This window comes from Temnothorax longispinosus, chromosome 4 (genome assembly GCF_030848805.1).
Source record: "Temnothorax longispinosus isolate EJ_2023e chromosome 4, Tlon_JGU_v1, whole genome shotgun sequence".
Taxonomy (NCBI): domain Eukaryota; kingdom Metazoa; phylum Arthropoda; class Insecta; order Hymenoptera; family Formicidae; genus Temnothorax; species Temnothorax longispinosus.
In genome coordinates, this window is record NC_092361.1 from 17,282,349 (window position 1) to 17,300,168 (window position 17,820).

Here is a 17,820-nt window from a genome sequence, read left to right on the forward strand (position 1 = left end):
TTATCGACTGAAGTTCAATTCCGTCGCATACAATTCTTTGAGACTCAATTATTTCCCCAATAAATTGGAAAAATTTCGTAAACGTTTAAATTTCGTACTGATTTCCAAAAAGATCGGTAACAAGAAACTATACAGTTTATAGCACTCCTCAGGAAATTCTACCTCTGTTTTATATACAATTCTTTAAGATTCGGTCAATTATTTCTCGAAAAATTAGAAAATTTAAAAAAACCAATTTCCAGAAAATCGGTAACAAAAAACTATACACATCATGACACTCCCCGGGAAATTTTATCCCTATTTCATATACTTTTAGTAAAATTCGGTCCATTGGTTTCCAAGATCATCGAGGGCAAACAATCAAACTGACAAACTCTGTCTCTTTATAATAATAGTATAGATATAGATTATATTATGTTTTAAAAACATAAATTGTGTGTTAAACTTTCTGTGATTTTTCAAGAAATATCAAAGCTTGGTAAAAGAAATAATCATTACTTTAATTTCGAAGTAAATGTTTGGGGAAAGATAAGATTGGATTGGAAGAAAAAAAGATGAGAGCAGGTTGGAATATCTAGAATTTACTAGATACAAATATCTTTCGTCATGTAAAGTCAAGTTTAACACACCATTTATGTTTTTAAAACATAATATAGTTGATTATAAAATGCCAAATATTCAGAAATTTTAACTAAACATAAAAAAAATACACTGGGAATATATTTAGACATTCAGATTGCATTTAATATGTAAACAAAATAATATGACAACAAAAAATTTAGCTAATTCTTGAAAATACTGGAACAAGAAAAAATGTATCTCCAATCATCCAGTACATTTGTACCGCATAACGTACTTCCTGACTTCGAGGTACCATCTTCCCTTCTATTTTTGATGGTACTTGTGTCCCTCGTAATTACGTAGGGTTTATATTTCAACGTGTACCTCCAATTTTTGGCGACACATGCTTAAGAGTGTACACATCAATCATCCGCGTCAGATGATGTCATCCACAAACTCGTCAGAGATTGTTCGACATTGGCGAAAATCGAGCGATCACTTGCTTATTGCTTCAGGTTCATATTTAATTGCCGCAAGAAACGCAAGGATAGAATCCTAACCAGATTAACTCTGGGAGAGTTGGACCTAGCCAGACGCGAGATAATCAAATATTCTCAACGCATCTACTTTCAAGAGGATTTGAAAAATCTGCAAGATAAACGTGAACTGCATCGATCAAGTCAGTTGCATCAACTGCAAGCTTTCCAGGATGAAGAGGACCTTATCAGGGTAGGCGGTCGCCTTCAAGAGGCTTCTTGGAACTTCCAAAGGAAACATCCGATTTTGCTCTACGCGCAATGTAAAATCACACGCTTGCTAATTGAGAGAGAGCATCGTACTCTGCTACATGCTAGTCAGCAATTACTATTGGCATCAATACGTCAGCAATATTGGCCATTAAACGCAAGAAATTTGGTACGTAAAGTCTGTCGTTCGTGCGTCTGGTGCGTCAGAAACAATCCAAAGGGATTAACTCAAGAAATGGTGACAGAATCAAACCTTCCCGAGCATTCTCTATTACCGGTATTGATTTTGCTGGTCCAATCATCATGCTTGTCAACAAGGGACGTGGTCGGAAGACATGTAAATCTTACGTGGTTTTATTTATATGTTTTGCCACAAAGGTTATTCATCTAGAGGCAACAAGCGAGTTATCAACCGCAGCGTTTTTGGCAGCTTTACGCAGATTTATCGGGCGACGAGGATTACCCAGCAAAATTTGCAGTGACAACGCTACGAATTTTGTGGGTGCTAAACGAGAATTGGAGGAACTCTATACCTTTATTCAGACTTCAATAAAGGGATCCGTCGGCGACGCTTTACAAAAAAAAGGCATTGAATGGTGCTTTATTCTTCCATATTCACCACACCTAGGTGGCTTATGGGAAGCAGGAGTAAAATCCTGTAAATACCATTTAAAGCGACTGATGGGTAATACCTTATTTACCTTTGAAGAACTGACTACGGCACTAGTGCAAATTGAGGCTTGTCTGAATTCGAGGCCGCTATCGCCTTTGTCATCAGATCCGTCTGATTGCAACCTTTGACGCCAGGACATTTCCTCGTTGGAGAACCCTTGAACAGCCTTTCCGAAGATGACTTAACGGACGTGAAAATCAATCGTCTAGACAGATGGGAGTTGATCCGGGGTTTCGTCAAAGACTTTTGGAAACGGTGGGCGGCCGAGTACGTATGTGGCCAATCTTCAAAGTCGTGTTAAATGAAAAACGCAACAGAAAAACTTGAAAGTCAATGATCTTGTACTATTGAAAAAAGAAAACCTCCCTCCCTTAAGGTGAAAAATTGGTCGCATGGTCGAGGTTCACGCTGGTAAAGACAACTTGGTGCGAGTCGCGAGCGTACGCACGGCCCCTGGTATCTCTAAACGCGCGATAACTAAACTTGGTAAACTACCTATAAGCGATACAGTATATAAGAAAGATCAGTAGACTAATCTTGGTGGGCGGTATGTTAGAGTTGTATGTTAGAGCTTCCGTCGAAGATTTATCTCCTTTACTATAGTTTTATGAGAACACACCATAATGTATAATTTTGGTTTGTAAAACCCGCGACACGAGGGATAGGAGCGCTCCTCCCGGACGACGCGCTTTCACGTGATAGGTGCGAGCCCAGCGCGGGCGATCGGTTTTTGTTGAGAGTGACGACGCCGATGTCGACGAGAGGAGTCGAGTGTAAGCTGTCTCTGAGTAAAGACGTACATATATAAAGCTTCGAGTTATCTTTGCAATCCCAAACAAAGTTTGAACCGTTAGTGTGTAACCATGGTAGTTACTATTCAACAAGTTTTACGTCCTCTTTTGATTATGTGTTTCATCATAGGTTTAGGCGCCTATCCTATGAAACAATCGAATCCAAGGATTCGCTGGATTGCATACTTAAGTATTTTATATCGTTTGACTATCTGGTTTTCTTATGCTTATCTTCTTCACTATACAATAACTTTCTTTACATGGAAAGCATTATTTGATACTACCATAAATAGTATTATTACGACAATTAACATAATTACCACTATTATATCTGTGATCATGAGTTTCTATCATCAAAAGGTACAAAAGTTACATTTTCACTTTCTTGTATTTATATTGTATTTTTATATATTTAAATATCGTATCATATAATTTATATTTAATATCATTGAAGTCTTCATTGAAGTACAATAAGTACGTGGAAAATTTTTATCTTTTATAATTTAATATTTTTTATTAAATAACTTAAAGTTTTCTTAAATGTCTTATTTTATATGTCACTATAAATGTGTATATTTCAGTTGTCGCCTTATTATTGTTTTAGAGATTTGAGATAAGCTTGAAAAAGCTTTCTGCTGTGGATAATTCTTTGGAAGAATTAGGCGTTCCAATGATGTATCAAAGGATACATAAATATTCAAAATTAGTGGTAATCGGGTGGATTGCATATAGTCTCTCTCTAAATTTTTTGGATACAATAGGTATCCTAAAATACAATGAGTGGACAGGTTTAGACAATTCTTGGGGATTATTTCTAGCTCATATACTAAATTACTGTTTTAATATTAATGCATTCGTGGATTCACTATTTACCTTTTTTTTATGGTTTGTATAATACTTGTATAATACTGCAACACATGTGTGTGTGAGTGTATGCGCGCGCGCGCGTGTGTGTGTGTGTGTGTGTGTGTGTGTGTGTGTGTGTGTGTGTGTGTGTGTGTGTGTGTGTGTGTGTGTGTGTGTAAATTAATAAAATATAATTAACACTAAAATAATAATTTTCGGCATTCATAACAAAAGCTTTAGAAAAATTGTTTAAAATGATATATTTTTTGGTGGTTCAATATTATTCCTTAAAGGATTTAAATTATATACACATAATTATAATTAAAGAAACATGTAATTTAAATAAAAATTTTAACATTCGGTGATGTATGTAGTTATATAATTTCAGAAATATTATTTGCACAGGTATATTTGTATCAGATTTGACAAACTAAACGAACATATACGATACGTATTAGTGAGACAAGATCATGAACTGAGATGTACATGGAAGAAATCTATAGTCACTCATCGACACACTTTATATACTAATTACAAGAAAATATTATGGACTTCAATGTAAATCGTAACACACTGACCAGATTATCGACTTAGTGCTATTTGAATAAAAAAATTTGAACTTTATTTTAAAAAATAATTAATTAAGATAATTATTTTCTGTAAATTTTCACAAAATAAATTTGCATTATTTATTAAAAAATTATATTTTCTTATAGGCATCTTCATTTAGAATTATGTCGCATTGCTCGCGAATTAAACTCCATCTTTGGAATACAGATAACTTTTGAAATGACAACGTGCTTTATATTCATAACGTCATTGGCTTATGGTATATGCATGATGTTAATGCAGGTGCTTTCAAAGGAAATATCACAATCATCATATATATGGATTAATGTCTGCTTATCGTTCTTCGCATTATTAATAAGAGTATACGTTGTAAATTACATATGTGAAAGTGTTATGATTAAGGTAAAATCATTTAATGCAAGATAAAAATGTATATTCAATAATAATGAATTCCGAGTTTCAGGCAAATGAAATTAACAAAATAATTTATCAAATACCGTCAAATACCCTATTAAATACCCGTCAGTACGCTGATGCACGAAAGGAGGTAAATATATTTTAATAAATAAATTAAATATGAGCACAAAATAAATATATAACAAATAAATCAAACTTAAATAATGACTATTTATCTATAGATTTATCAGTTTACTTTTCAAGCAATGCATCATCGTTTGAAATTAACTGGAATGAATCTTTTCAACCTTGGAAATGAGTGCTTGCAAAAGGTTTGCTTTACATTTATCTCTCTCTGTCTCTACCATTTTATTTTTTGAGTTTTAAACCATAAAATACAGAAATCCAAAAAATTACTCTTTTAAGATTATCTCCATCAAAACTATTATTTTTTTTATTGCTACCGTAGTACTATAGTTATGGCAAGCGTTTCTATTTTTAAATTTATCTTATAGTTTTGCAATAAATTACTCTTTTTAAACTCTGCTAATTGCTACGTTTCTTTTTCAGTTTTGCATAACGATTGTGACGTTCGTGATTATCATGGTGCAAATAGAAGTAAATATCAGTCCTCTAAGTGGCTGATAATTTGCTATCAAAGAAGAAAGTAAGGAATCAAATACTTTATTAAGCTTAATATCATATCAAAATTATTTTATATATATTTGTACCGATTAAACAATACTTAGAGACTTATGAAATATTAGTAAGATAATAATTAAAACAAAAATTTTTTTTCAGAAGCTATAAATGTAAGCATCTTGTGTTTCATTTGAGTATATTTTAATAATAATAGTATTATATATATATACTTGTTCCATATTCTCAAATATTATAGAAAGATTAAATATAATGATCTTAATATCTTTTTTTCCATTGTATATTACAACCCAAATCTATACAAGTCGGAAAAAAGTGGAAGAGGGGTCGTGATATTTTTATTTTCCACTTAATATGTATCTACATATAATTAATTAAACTTTAACACTGACAAAGAATTAAAACATAAAACGCGAGAAGTAATAGACCTTAATCAGAAATTCTGTTTATGATATAAATTACATATAAATATAAACTTCTTTTTTTACAAAATTGAATGCTATAAAAGTGCACATACATACATACAGTTTTACACACATAAAACATATATAGAAAATATTATGAATTAAGCTTTTTATTTACATTTACAAATCATATTATTATTACAAAAAGAATTTTACGTACCTTTAATTTACGAAACATATTGTGCGCATTAACTTCTATATATAAAATGCTTTATCGAAGCTATCAGCTTTAACTCAAGTCGACACGTGTCGACACGTGTCGTTAAAAGTCATGTAAATAAAGAGTATTCATTAAATACACTTGAGTTCGGTATAAAGACGCAATATCGCAAGGATACTCGTTTATAACCGTGTGCATAACGTGCACTTGCTTGCTACATACGTATAAATAATACTTGCACGAGAAAAAAGCAATCTAATCTAGATTATCTATGTGTTTATTCTATCGCTCAATACTCGCTGGTCAAATGACAATTCCAATGTGTATCTTACAGTATAATTTTCGCAAAGTTTCCTAGAGGATCTACGAAAAGGAAAGTAAAACTGCATATATGTATTCGAAATTCTTGCGAAAAATATTGAAATGCGTTTGTGTCTCGCGCAGCAAGATACAATTCAAGAATTTATAATTAGTGATCCGGAAACCATGACGAAAACGGTCGAGACAGCGCTGGCACCATTATTGATCACCGGCTCGTTCTGCAATTTGGGCTTGTTCGAATATCCTCTTGGACAACCTAGGCCATATCTCACTTGTCTATATTTCTTGACCACATGGAGTCTTTTTGCGTATTTCTTCTACTATCTAGTCTACATCTCTTCTACTTTATTCTTGTACACATCTTGGCCTAGTATGATAATAATGATCTCCGCAATTGTGTCGATGCTTGTTAGCTTGTTTCGTTATAAGGTAAGAGTCTTAAAATGTACCACAAATCCCTAGTCTTTCTTAATTTTCTAATAAAATTTTTAATCTTTATTTAATCGTTAAACCATTTTCTTCATTGAGAAAATTAGTCTTGATCTCTGACAGTTACAGACAAAGATGAATTTATAAAAAACTTTTAGACAGATCAATTTTAATGCTTTTTTTATTATTCATTGCATACAAAATGCTTGGTAAAATTAATATTTATATTTGTATATTATTACTCTCTTAACCCTTAAATGCCATACCTCTCAAAAATCTCGTAAGTTCACTGAGGGGTCTAAAAGACCCCAGCATGAAAAATGTCTCCTTACTCATTGATTTTTTTATCTTTAGTTATGACAATTTTTTTCAATGTTGTTCAAAGTCTAGAGAAGAGTATAAAATGCTAATATTGTTCAAATTTCAATTTCGACATAGTATAAAAAATTAAGTAAACTGAGTACTGCTAAGTGTACACACGGGTAGGTCAATCACTCAACTATCATCAATGGGAGCATGAGCTCCATTTTTGGCAAGAACATTTGAAAACATTTCATTTTAAAGGGTCTGGGGTCCGCTGGACCCCACTGGTCATTTAAGGGTTAAATTAATTTTCAATACACCTTTTTTAAACCTTATATTTCAAATGCTATAGTCACATTTTGATAACTTTTTCTTTATCACATTTTCTATATATATATCTAAATAATAATTTTTATTAAAATATAAATTTCTTCTAATCATTCCCCTTTTACGTCACGTAATCGATCTATATGATTTTTTGAAGGAATTGAAAATGTGCTTACATAAACTTTCCATAGTGGACGACACATTGGAATTGTTGGGATCGTCAAAGAAATATCAACGGTTACGTAAATGGATAATTCTAATGATATCCGGATGGATTGCATTGTCTCTTTTCATGAATATAGTCGACAGTATTTGGCTGAATTACGATCATTTCAGTATCAGTCGTATCTGTGTTCCATTTCTGGGAAATTATTTACTCCATGTCAATACTTTAAGTGCTTTGACTTGGGGAACTATTCTGGGGTCGGTATATACATATATACATATAAATTTCGTAAAGCTACTCGACGCAATGTGCGTCAAAATATTTACTATCTAAAAAGCTTAAAGATTAAAAAATTTTTTTTCAAATACTTTGAGATTCTTTAATGATTTTAAATAAAATTTCGTCAGTTAGAGTTGTTATTGTAAAGAATGCATTGTAAAATGAAGAGATAATAAAATTATATTCTATACACTAAATATAAAATATGTATATTAAAGCATAATTAGTAAAAGGCAAAATTCTAATTTAGTGTACCTTCTATTGCTAATTAATACAATTAAAATATGTGTATGTAATAACGTCTTAATTTTAATATAACAATAAGATATATAGTTAGATCTCTTCCATTAAATTCAGATACACAAGCTCCAGATTCCAGCAAGTCAACAAGCACATTCATTTGCTCTATTCTGATTTGTTAGAGGACAACGCAAATTGTATCAAAAGAAATAGATTTATCATAGTTAATCAGCGGAAAACAGAAGCTAAAGAATGCAAGCGATATATGTGGATTATAATGTAATTTAAAAAAAATTATTGTATGCATATATATTATTTCAATTTCAATTGTGTAAGATAAATCGCAAATTGTAATTAAAGTTTGAATCGACTTATATGCTAAAAACATTTTTCGCTTAGAACTTTTCGTACGTATCTCTGTGATTTATTTAATTATAACAATAACAATTACGGTTCAATTACAGGCACGTCCACCTACAGATATGCCTCATATCACGCGAGCTAAACAAAGTATTCAATGTGCAAATGACAGTACAAATGACATCTTACTTTGCGTTTATTCTAGAACTGTGTCTCGAAATTTATTCGACGTATATAAGCAAGACTTCAAAATCATCTGGACATATTTTAGACAACATATTTGCTTATGTTTGGGGTATCATGTATAGCGTCATTATTCTCATATTAAATCATATCTGTCAAACTGTCTACTATAAGGTATAGTAGACTAAAATTATTAGTAATTAATTATAATCAGTATGATAAGTACAAGTAACTATTTTGCAACAATGAAAGCTATGTCAAATAGATTTCATTTAAGCTATTTGATCTTATTCTGTGTAAAACTGTTAACGTAGCTGCAAGTTTTAATTTATATTAATGTAATTTCAGGCAAACAAGACAATAGCAAATCTCTACAAATTGTCCAATGACAATCTCGATGAAGACTTACGTGAACAGGTAAATACATAATTACTACATAATTTCGTATATAGAATTTTCATGTTAACTATCCTATATATATAATAATTTGTATTTAACATTTATTTAATTTTTTTTCCATTAGACTCTACAATTTATACTACAAATAAAACAAACGGAAATAAAATTTGGCTCGGGATTTTCCTACTTTGGTTATAATTTCATTCGCGGGGTATGTTCTACATTTAGTAAAAGTATAAATATATAATAGAATACAAATATATTCAATCTTTTGTAAACTACATAAATATCTAAATAGCAACATAATATTTAAAACATTTTCTATTTTATTATCTGTATTTTATATTTTTTGTTGTTATGTTACATATTCAAAATCTTCTTTTCAATTTATGCAGTTTAACTAAATTGTTTTCATTAAGTACAATTAAAGCATATTTTTCAGTTCTACAAGTCAATTGTGACAGTCTTGGTGATTGTAATACAGATGGGTTACATTGATTAGAATGAAATACGCAGATGCGCTAACACATAATATTTGTCACATTTAAGTTTTTAAGAAAACATATATGTATTTTGTAAGTAATAAAAAATAAAATATAAACCTGTCATGCTCAATATAAACTTGTCTGTTTTAATTTGTTTTAATTTTATTTAAACTTTTGTATTAACAGCTCATTTTGTAGTCTTTATTTTCTAAAAAGGATTCCAATTGTTCTAAATATAAGGAAATATAAAACAGAACTATAATACTACACTGAAAAAAATTATGTCATTATTTAGTCTTCATTTCACGGTCTTCACTCAACTATAGTGCAAATTGTTTTTTATTTTTTTTTTTATTAGCAAAAGTAATGCTTTCTTTAACAAATCGATTCTTTTAATCTACATAAGTGCTAGCACATTTATTCCTGAAATTATAGAGACATTTATCTTCGGGCCATGTCAATGTCAAGGTAATCTCCATTATTTCGTAGTGTCATGACGGATGTTTAATACCTCAACGCGATATCCCTAGTTGAATCTCGCAGAAAAAAATCCATGAAGAATATTCAAGTGCTATAATACGATCGCTTTCAATCGCATTGTGCTTATTCAGATATGTCGTATGGGATATTTCAATATCCTCAAGGTTGGCCGAGACTATGTTTCACCATCTTCTATATTCTAATATTATTGCTACTTTATACTTACATCACCTTTAAAACATGGATATTTCTTAAAAAATATAAGATTAGCTTTCCCCTATAGTTGTGACGGCTATATTAACATTTGTGCTGTGATATCTATATATGCTGTTTAATTTGTATTACATTAAGGTATGAAAATTTTACATAATTTTGCATATATAAAAAACACAATAATTTCTCATAATATATTAAAGAAAAACTACTTAAAAATTATATAATTAAATTATGTGAGGTATTTATTTTAAAAATAGTATAAGTCTAATTTTAAAATGTTTCTTCGATAAATATAAGTATATACATACGCAATAGCAATGTAATATGTAGGTATATGGTATATGTAGTATATACATATTATATTGCTATATATCTGTTTCAAGATTTTTAAAGAATAGACTTATGCCACCTTAGGCACAATGTAAAATAATATAAAATAGAATCTATAAAAAATAATAATTTTAAAACATTTAATCATAAATATTTAAAAGATATCCTAATATATTTTGCTACATTTTTATTATTTTATAATATATAGATAATACCAAGATGTGTGCAAAGAAAAAATATCGAAGATTGATTTTTAAAGTACAGCAAGTACCTAATGTTATAAATGTCTTATCTTATGTACACAGTTTTCGAAGTACATATTTTTTTGTAACACATTTTTTTAGAATTTTAAAGATTGTCTAAATAAATTGAATATCGTAAATGATACATTGGAAAAATTCGGGACACCGAACAATTATAAGAAATTACGCATGTGGATTAAATGGTTGATCATTGGATGGATTCTTTCAATCTTTGTTATGAATACATTAGACAGTTTATGGTTAATTGGACGAATTCCCACATTTTACACCATAAAAGCAATATATTTGACATTCGTAATAAACTGTACGCTCCATATCAATACGCTATATAATATGTTAATTACAATATTACTGAAGTGTGTACAGATAAGATTGCAATACAATAAAATAAATTTTTTGCAATATGAAATGCAGCTTATGCAATTATTATTATAGCAATAAATTATTTTTTTTTGTACCACGTTCACTGCAGATACATCGGATCTCAATTTGAACACATAAATCAGCATATTCAAGAAATAACAGAGCAAAAAAACCAGCGAATAAGGCATGCCTGAACAAATTCTGTTTTACCTCTGATTCGCCGACAAATGGCTGGTACCAAAACATCTAACAATAAGCGACTTATATGGATCTTAATGTAAGAATAGTTCACAGAAAATGTAGCATACTATACATAACAATCCTCAAACTGCAAGCAGTAATAATACAATAAAATCGCAAAATATTTGTGACAAAAAATGTTACTTTTAATTTTTGTTATATCCAGAAATTAATATATTCACAAACAATTTAAATATAAATAGTTTAGTAGAATTCAGTTATTCTTCAAATAAAGAAATATTAATTAGAGATAATATATTTTTTACGTTTCACTAAAACTTTCTATCGTTTTGTTTTTGAAAGAGTATTTCGTAACAAGACAAGTTTGAAAACTGCGAATATGTGAAACAAAGATCTACTATATTTAGTAAGGTAAATGTACCAATACCTGGATAGTCAGTAAACATGTAGGTACCTATGTCTGGACACCTTTATCATTTTAGTCCTTAAAATGAGTATAACGCGAATTAAAATTAAAGATAAAAATATTTTCCTTGTATTTTGAAACTTTAGTTACGCTATCCAAACATTAATTTGCGTTATACTTATTTAAGGACTAAAATGACAAAGGTGTTCAGACATAGGTACGTGTACCCACTGACCAGGCATTGGTACATTTACCTAATTCATATATTGTACACGAAAATTGTTCACTTGATTGAGCATTTCGCAGGCACGTACATCTAGAATTGTGCTCGATATCACGTAAATTAAACACGATATTTGGATTTCAAATAGTGCTGCAGACGACTACATTACAAATTTGCATAATACAACTTGTTATCCTACTTTATGATTCAATCATGATGATAAATACACACTCTATATATCAAATAAAAATCGATATTTTAATTATTTTGGCTTGGGCCATAAACAGTATCACTAAAATAATTGTTTTTAATTATCTCGAAACGTTTATTGTTATCGACTAAATATAAATAAACAGTTATTTCTTTGTTTTTAATTATGTCTGCGAGGAAATTTGCACCAAAGTACATTCAAATTATTCAGTAGCCAAATAATATCTGTAATTTATGATTTATTTGCGTCAATAGAAAATAGATATATATATATGTTTACAAAAAAATCATAATATTATATTAGCTATAATCAAGTTAAAGCTGCTAAAATATTTCTTTAACACCATTTCAAAGCAACAAAAAATATAAATTAATCTTTTTAAAAACATGATTAATCTATATTAATCTTATATATATGTATATAGAGATATTTCGCATTTAATTAATATTAGGCAAATAGAACCGAGATGTTTCTCAATAGATTGACAAATCATATTTTTGATGACGAGATGCAGAATAACATAAGCAACGATTTTGATTGCTTGAATACTTGTGCAAAATTAAACATTTTTAATTATATAATTATTTACATATTACTCAGTTTCTATTGCAACTGTTACAAAGGCCATTACAAATCTCTGGGCTTGGATTTTACTATTATGGTTACAACTTCGTACAATGGGTCTGTAGTTATTTTTGGATAATATAATTAATAAATATAATTAATATAATTTGCAAAAGTGTATAATATTATTATAAATAATTAGTCCCTAGAAATATTAATAGACACGCTAAAAAGCTAAAACATAAGAAACAATTTTTCTTTCAATTTGCGCGAAATATTGCGTCAATCATAATAATAGTGATACAAGGACATCCATAAGAGGAATATCGAAGAAAAATAATATTGTTTTAAATATGAGAAAATAATATTTAAACATGCAAATGCACATTACATTTTATCCTTTTTCGCTTCTTTCACTTCATTATAATTTGAATTACTATGCCTATTTGATTCGTAAACAGTTTTTTTTCTAGCAGGTCGATTTTTTCAATTCGCGTAAGTGCTAGCATAATTATTAAAATTACGGAAATTATTTTTTCGATCATGATGGTATAAATGTAATTTGTGTTATTTCACATTACAACACATTTATAACAAGACAGACGTTTAATATCCTGACACGAAGTAAGAGTTCTTAAGTTAATCGCGCTAAAAAATCACCATGAAGAATATTCAAATGGCTATATCACCACTTTTGACCGTGTTGTGCTTATGCGGATTTGGAGTGTTTGGCTATCCTCAAAATCAGCTGAGATTTTGTCTCACCATTTTTTACATTCTGATATTATGGTTGTCTTACATTTATATCTTCTTTAAAACGAGAATATTTCTTCAGAGGAACAAACTTGAATTTCCTATGTTTGCTTACACTAACGTGGTTTTTGCAATACTATATATGTTATTCAATTTCTATCATAATAAGGTACGCTAATTCGGCCTAATGTTGTATCGATTTCATTCTCTTTCTCACATTCTTATACATGTACATTAAAAAAGAAACGTTCAAAAATTAAATTATATTATTATGTTATATTATGTATGACTATCTATCACTACACTATCTTTGAAAGTTATGCAAATCCATTTTAAGAAAATTGAATAATAAATGCAGCATTTCCAAAAATAAATTTACAACATATTAAATAATAGTATAAAATATGTATAGTGCAAAATAATAAGAAATAAATAGATATATATTTCTTTAAAATATATATTGGCAAGTATTTAAAAGATATTCTAATATTATCAATATTTAAATATATTTTTACACATATATTGCTGTATTGTTTGATAGTATCATAAATTTTATAATATCATAAATATATAATAATATTATATTTAATATAATATTATAATTATTCCTGTATGTCCCGTTATTTGTATAGTTCTTAAGATATATATTTCTCCGTTTGTTTGCAATACTTTCAGAAATTTAAAAGTTGTTTGGACAAACTAGATATTGTAAACAACACATTCGAGAAACTTGGGATATCAAAGAATTATGCAAAATTGCGGGTACAAATTATATGGTTAATCATTGGCTGGATCGTCTCGATATTTTTATTAGATGTAAACGATTATTTGTGGTACAGTCGACATATTCCTAAATCTTACCCCAAAATGGCTATATGTGTACCATCTATTGTAAACCATCCTATTCATATCAACACGCTGTACGATTTAATGTACATAACGCTGCTAAGGTTTGTAAATAACGTTTGCATATAATAAATATTATTTTTTAACAGAGTACAGTATTATGATAAATTGTACAATGTACATATCATGTAGACAGATTCAATAAATTTATTCTGTAAATTAATTATTTTGCATCGAATTTAATGCAGATATATAGGATCTCAATTTGAGCATGTTAACAAGTATATTCAAGAGATAGAAGAGCAAAAAAAACAAAGAGTAAGATATGCATGGGCAACTTCTACTTCGCCCCTAATTCGCCGACACATGGCTGGCACTGAAACATCTAAACAAGATATATGGATTTTAATGTAAGAATAGCAGGAAGTATATACATATATATTATAGCAGTTCTCAAACTGTATATCATGGTAATAAATTAAAATTATACTAAAGGATCGATTTATTGATATATGAAAAAAATATTACTTATTATTATTATACATATGTGTTCAAAATAGATAAATATAATTATTTTCTAAGCAAGAAACAATTAAGTAGGAAAATATAATGTAGGTACTTTAACAAAAGTTTTATAAAATTTATTCTTGTAATAGACTTTATAAACTTTGTAAATGAAAGTTTGAAAGCTGCGTATAAAGTAAATACAGTATCTCTATTATACTTTATTGTATGTACATTTTATGTGATGAGCCAAAATTACCATTTATCACATACATTTCGCCAGGCATATTCATCTCGAACTGTGTTCAATATCACGTGAATTAAACACGATATTTGGATCGCAAATGGTGATGCAAGCAATTGCATTTCATGTTTTCACAGTACAAATTATTTATGAATGCTATATCACAATGATGATGTTACATAACAACTTCACGTACGAAAAACTGATAGATTCTGCGGGTATTTATCTTTGGATCCTAATCAACACTATAAAAATGATTGTCCTTAACTACATCTGCGAGAGAGTTTGTGCTAAGGTACATATATTTACAAAAATATATATGCAAAAACAATAAAATCCTAATTTGTTTATTATTTATATGTATTAGTAATTAATATGTTTTCATACATATTTATAAAAAAAAATTTCTTGCTTTCTCTTCTCTCCTTTTAGTTACTTTTATTAGGTAAGATATTACAATATTATTCAAAGATGTCAAAATTTGTTTGAAAATATAATAAATATTTTCTATACATATGATTTATTTTTTATTCAAATATACGCGTAGTTGTTAATAAAATTTTGTTAATATTAGGCAAATAGAACGGAGACATTTTTGAACAGATTGACAAATCTTACTTTTGATGTCGAGACTCATGAAACTGTAAGCGACAATTTTTGTGTAAATGTGTACTTGCACAAAATATGTAATTAAATGTTTTTAATTACATAATTATTTACAGATTATGCAATTTCTGTTCCAAATATTCAAGAGGCCATTAAAAATCTCCGGGCTTGGGCTTTTTTATTTTGGTTCTAAATTTCTTCGTGAGGTATGTAACTATCTTTTGATATATAATAAATTTTAGATTATATTATAAATAATAATTATATTATAAGATTAGAAGTTAATTTAAGTTTAAACATATCGGAAATAAAATCTTTTTACTATATAACAATAGAATACTAATATAGATAATCTATTATACTATTTTACTGTATTAAAGTAAATAAAATGATAAATAGCAAATAATTCTTTCTAGTGTGCAAGCTTCGTTGCGATGATTATAGTATTTGTGATACAATCACCTCCAAAAGGAGACAGTTACGTTTATTAAAATTATTTTCTTCGTCAGTTTACCAACTAATACTGATTAAAAAGTACATATTTATCTTATTTATTATACGGTAATTTTTTTAAATACATGCAATGTTATCATACAACAATCCGGCAAATAAATAAGTATATTAATATAGAGATGTAAGAATAACATCAATATTTACTATCGATATTTGCTTTGTATAAAAACATACACCAACGTATTTTTCAACAACCTTATTTCAATAAAAATACTAAAAAGTAATAGTATCGAATTTTTTGTTATAAATGCATTTACTTTATGTCGACACACGTCATTAGACCTGTTTGTACGGCACGTGGTATGTAAAATTTAACAGAGATCGATAATTTCAATATGCATAAGTGCCGCAATTACAATTATGGAAATCCATCGTTGTAGTCATTCACTCAACAGAAAAAGCATTGTAGTTTGTAATTTCAACGATACCTACAATGACCGAGAACATTCGAACGGTTCTGTCGCCTCTCCTGATAATCAATTTCGTGTTTGGTTTAAGAATTGTCGAGTTTCCGGCAGGTCGCTCCAGACCATGGCTCAGTCTTTTATACATACTGCTATTGTGGTTGACTTACTATTATGTGAATTCCATTGCAGCGTTTTATATGAATATTTATTCAGTCTGGCATCATATGTGCCATTGGCTAACCACTTTTATAACGTTATTGTCAATTATAATTGGATTGTACTATGATAAGGTAGGAAAAAATTTAACATAATTTTATCACTAAAAAGTGTAATCTTGGATGTATTCAGATAATTTTAGTTCTGAAGTAAATCATTGATTGATAAATAAAGCTAACAGTTTTTTGCAACATTAAACTACTACAAGAAATAGTAATAAAAAACGTAAAATATAATATATACATATTAATTAAGATCATATAAATTAGTAGCTCTTTTCGGCAATAATATAGTAAACTATTACATTTAATATAGTAAAACTATTCTTTTTAAAACAATATAAAAAATATCTTTTAAGGACGTTCTCCGGTGGCAGTTGTGCTCAACTCAGACACACGGAGTAATGATATGGTTGACAACTACTTCCGTGCGCAAAAGTCTGAAACTCGTCTAGCCGCGCAGCTTTACTCGATCTGGCAAATTTTTGTTCCGTTTCCATTTCTCCAATACCAATCATAAATGAGTACGTTCTACTTGTTTATTGAGCATTCTAAAAGTAAATAATAATGAATCATAAAGAAAAAAGATTAAATAACTTGATTTAAATAACGTTCCCCATAAGATCTTGACGTTCTCTACTTAACCTATATGTCGCAGCGGTAGCAACGTTGCCAAGTCTCGCAGTGATCTCTCCCTCTTCCTGCCTCCGAGCAGACGAAAATTATGTCCGATAGTGTTCTTTAGACGACTATTTCTCAAAAATAAATACCGCTTGCTATATCGAACTTTATTGTCACACGTTACTAATAATATGAGGCATCTTATACTATTTTTTTAAAAAAATTCTAAGAAAACTGTACTTATTATTCATTAAAATGTCCGTGTCGAGAGAGCTCAAAATAGGGATCCCGTGTTAAAAATCGGAACTTTGAAGCTGAATATCTCGAATTTTAGTACCGCAAGGGGCATTGAATAAAACGCCTACGTATAAAACGCGTTTAATTAAAAATATACTGAAAGTTTAAAAAAATAATCGGAACTTTGAAGCTGAATATCTCGAATTTTAGTACCGCAAGGGGCATTGAATAAAACGCCTACGTATAAAACGCGTTTAA

At 29.3% G+C, this 17,820-nt stretch overlaps 3 protein-coding genes and 1 long non-coding RNA gene across 6 annotated transcripts in view; 3 read left to right on the plus strand and 1 right to left on the minus strand.

The window, feature by feature from the left end:
- The window catches only part of LOC139812403 (uncharacterized), a 339,231-nt gene that overhangs the window by 124,127 nt on the left and 197,284 nt on the right, over positions 1-17,820 (minus strand). The window lies entirely within an intron of this gene.
- LOC139811897 (putative gustatory receptor 28b) lies at positions 1,253-5,638 on the plus strand. Of its 3 annotated transcripts, none has more exons than XM_071776378.1 (8): positions 1,253-3,131; positions 3,376-3,656; positions 4,023-4,175; positions 4,334-4,589; positions 4,651-4,734; positions 4,826-4,915; positions 5,154-5,250; positions 5,385-5,638. In XM_071776378.1, exons 1-7 carry the CDS (start codon positions 2,844-2,846, stop codon positions 5,226-5,228), a joined length of 1,227 nt encoding a protein of 408 aa, XP_071632479.1. In that variant the 5' UTR covers positions 1,253-2,843; the 3' UTR covers positions 5,229-5,250; positions 5,385-5,638. The 3 variants fall into 3 exon arrangements, with proteins under 3 accessions (XP_071632479.1, XP_071632480.1, XP_071632478.1); XM_071776379.1 differs by lacking the exon at positions 5,385-5,638 and having other exon boundaries at positions 1,253-2,829; positions 2,902-3,131; positions 5,154-5,376; XM_071776377.1 differs by lacking the exon at positions 5,385-5,638 and having other exon boundaries at positions 5,154-5,376.
- LOC139811891 (uncharacterized) lies at positions 5,824-9,489 on the plus strand. Its single transcript, XM_071776347.1, has 7 exons — positions 5,824-6,617; positions 7,405-7,670; positions 8,050-8,211; positions 8,397-8,649; positions 8,824-8,892; positions 8,999-9,085; positions 9,317-9,489. Exons 1-7 carry the CDS (start codon positions 6,291-6,293, stop codon positions 9,374-9,376), a joined length of 1,224 nt encoding a protein of 407 aa, XP_071632448.1. The 5' UTR covers positions 5,824-6,290; the 3' UTR covers positions 9,377-9,489.
- LOC139811570 (uncharacterized) lies at positions 12,871-16,516 on the plus strand. Its single transcript, XM_071775844.1, has 7 exons — positions 12,871-13,538; positions 14,045-14,319; positions 14,464-14,625; positions 15,003-15,258; positions 15,538-15,606; positions 15,686-15,775; positions 15,986-16,516. The coding sequence occupies exons 1-7, from the start codon at positions 13,278-13,280 to the stop codon at positions 16,058-16,060; spliced, it is 1,188 nt and encodes a 395-aa protein (XP_071631945.1). The 5' UTR covers positions 12,871-13,277; the 3' UTR covers positions 16,061-16,516.

Excerpts from the sequence above, each read along its gene's own strand:
- LOC139811897 (XM_071776378.1), top strand. The coding sequence starts at position 2,844 with ATGGTAGTTACTATTCAACAAGTTTTACGTCCTCTTTTGATTATGTGT. Across the intron at positions 3,657-4,022 it reads CTATTTACCTTTTTTTTATG|GTATATTTGTATCAGATTTG; the intron begins GTTTGTATAATA and ends TTATTTGCACAG. Across the intron at positions 4,735-4,825 it reads ACGCTGATGCACGAAAGGAG|ATTTATCAGTTTACTTTTCA; the intron begins GTAAATATATTT and ends ATTTATCTATAG.
- LOC139811891 (XM_071776347.1), top strand. The coding sequence starts at position 6,291 with ATGCGTTTGTGTCTCGCGCAGCAAGATACAATTCAAGAATTTATAATT. Across the intron at positions 8,212-8,396 it reads CGATATATGTGGATTATAAT|GCACGTCCACCTACAGATAT; the intron begins GTAATTTAAAAA and ends GTTCAATTACAG. Across the intron at positions 8,893-8,998 it reads ATGAAGACTTACGTGAACAG|ACTCTACAATTTATACTACA; the intron begins GTAAATACATAA and ends TTTTTCCATTAG.
- LOC139811570 (XM_071775844.1), top strand. The coding sequence starts at position 13,278 with ATGAAGAATATTCAAATGGCTATATCACCACTTTTGACCGTGTTGTGC. Across the intron at positions 14,626-15,002 it reads CAAGATATATGGATTTTAAT|GCATATTCATCTCGAACTGT; the intron begins GTAAGAATAGCA and ends ACATTTCGCCAG. Across the intron at positions 15,259-15,537 it reads GCGAGAGAGTTTGTGCTAAG|GCAAATAGAACGGAGACATT; the intron begins GTACATATATTT and ends TGTTAATATTAG.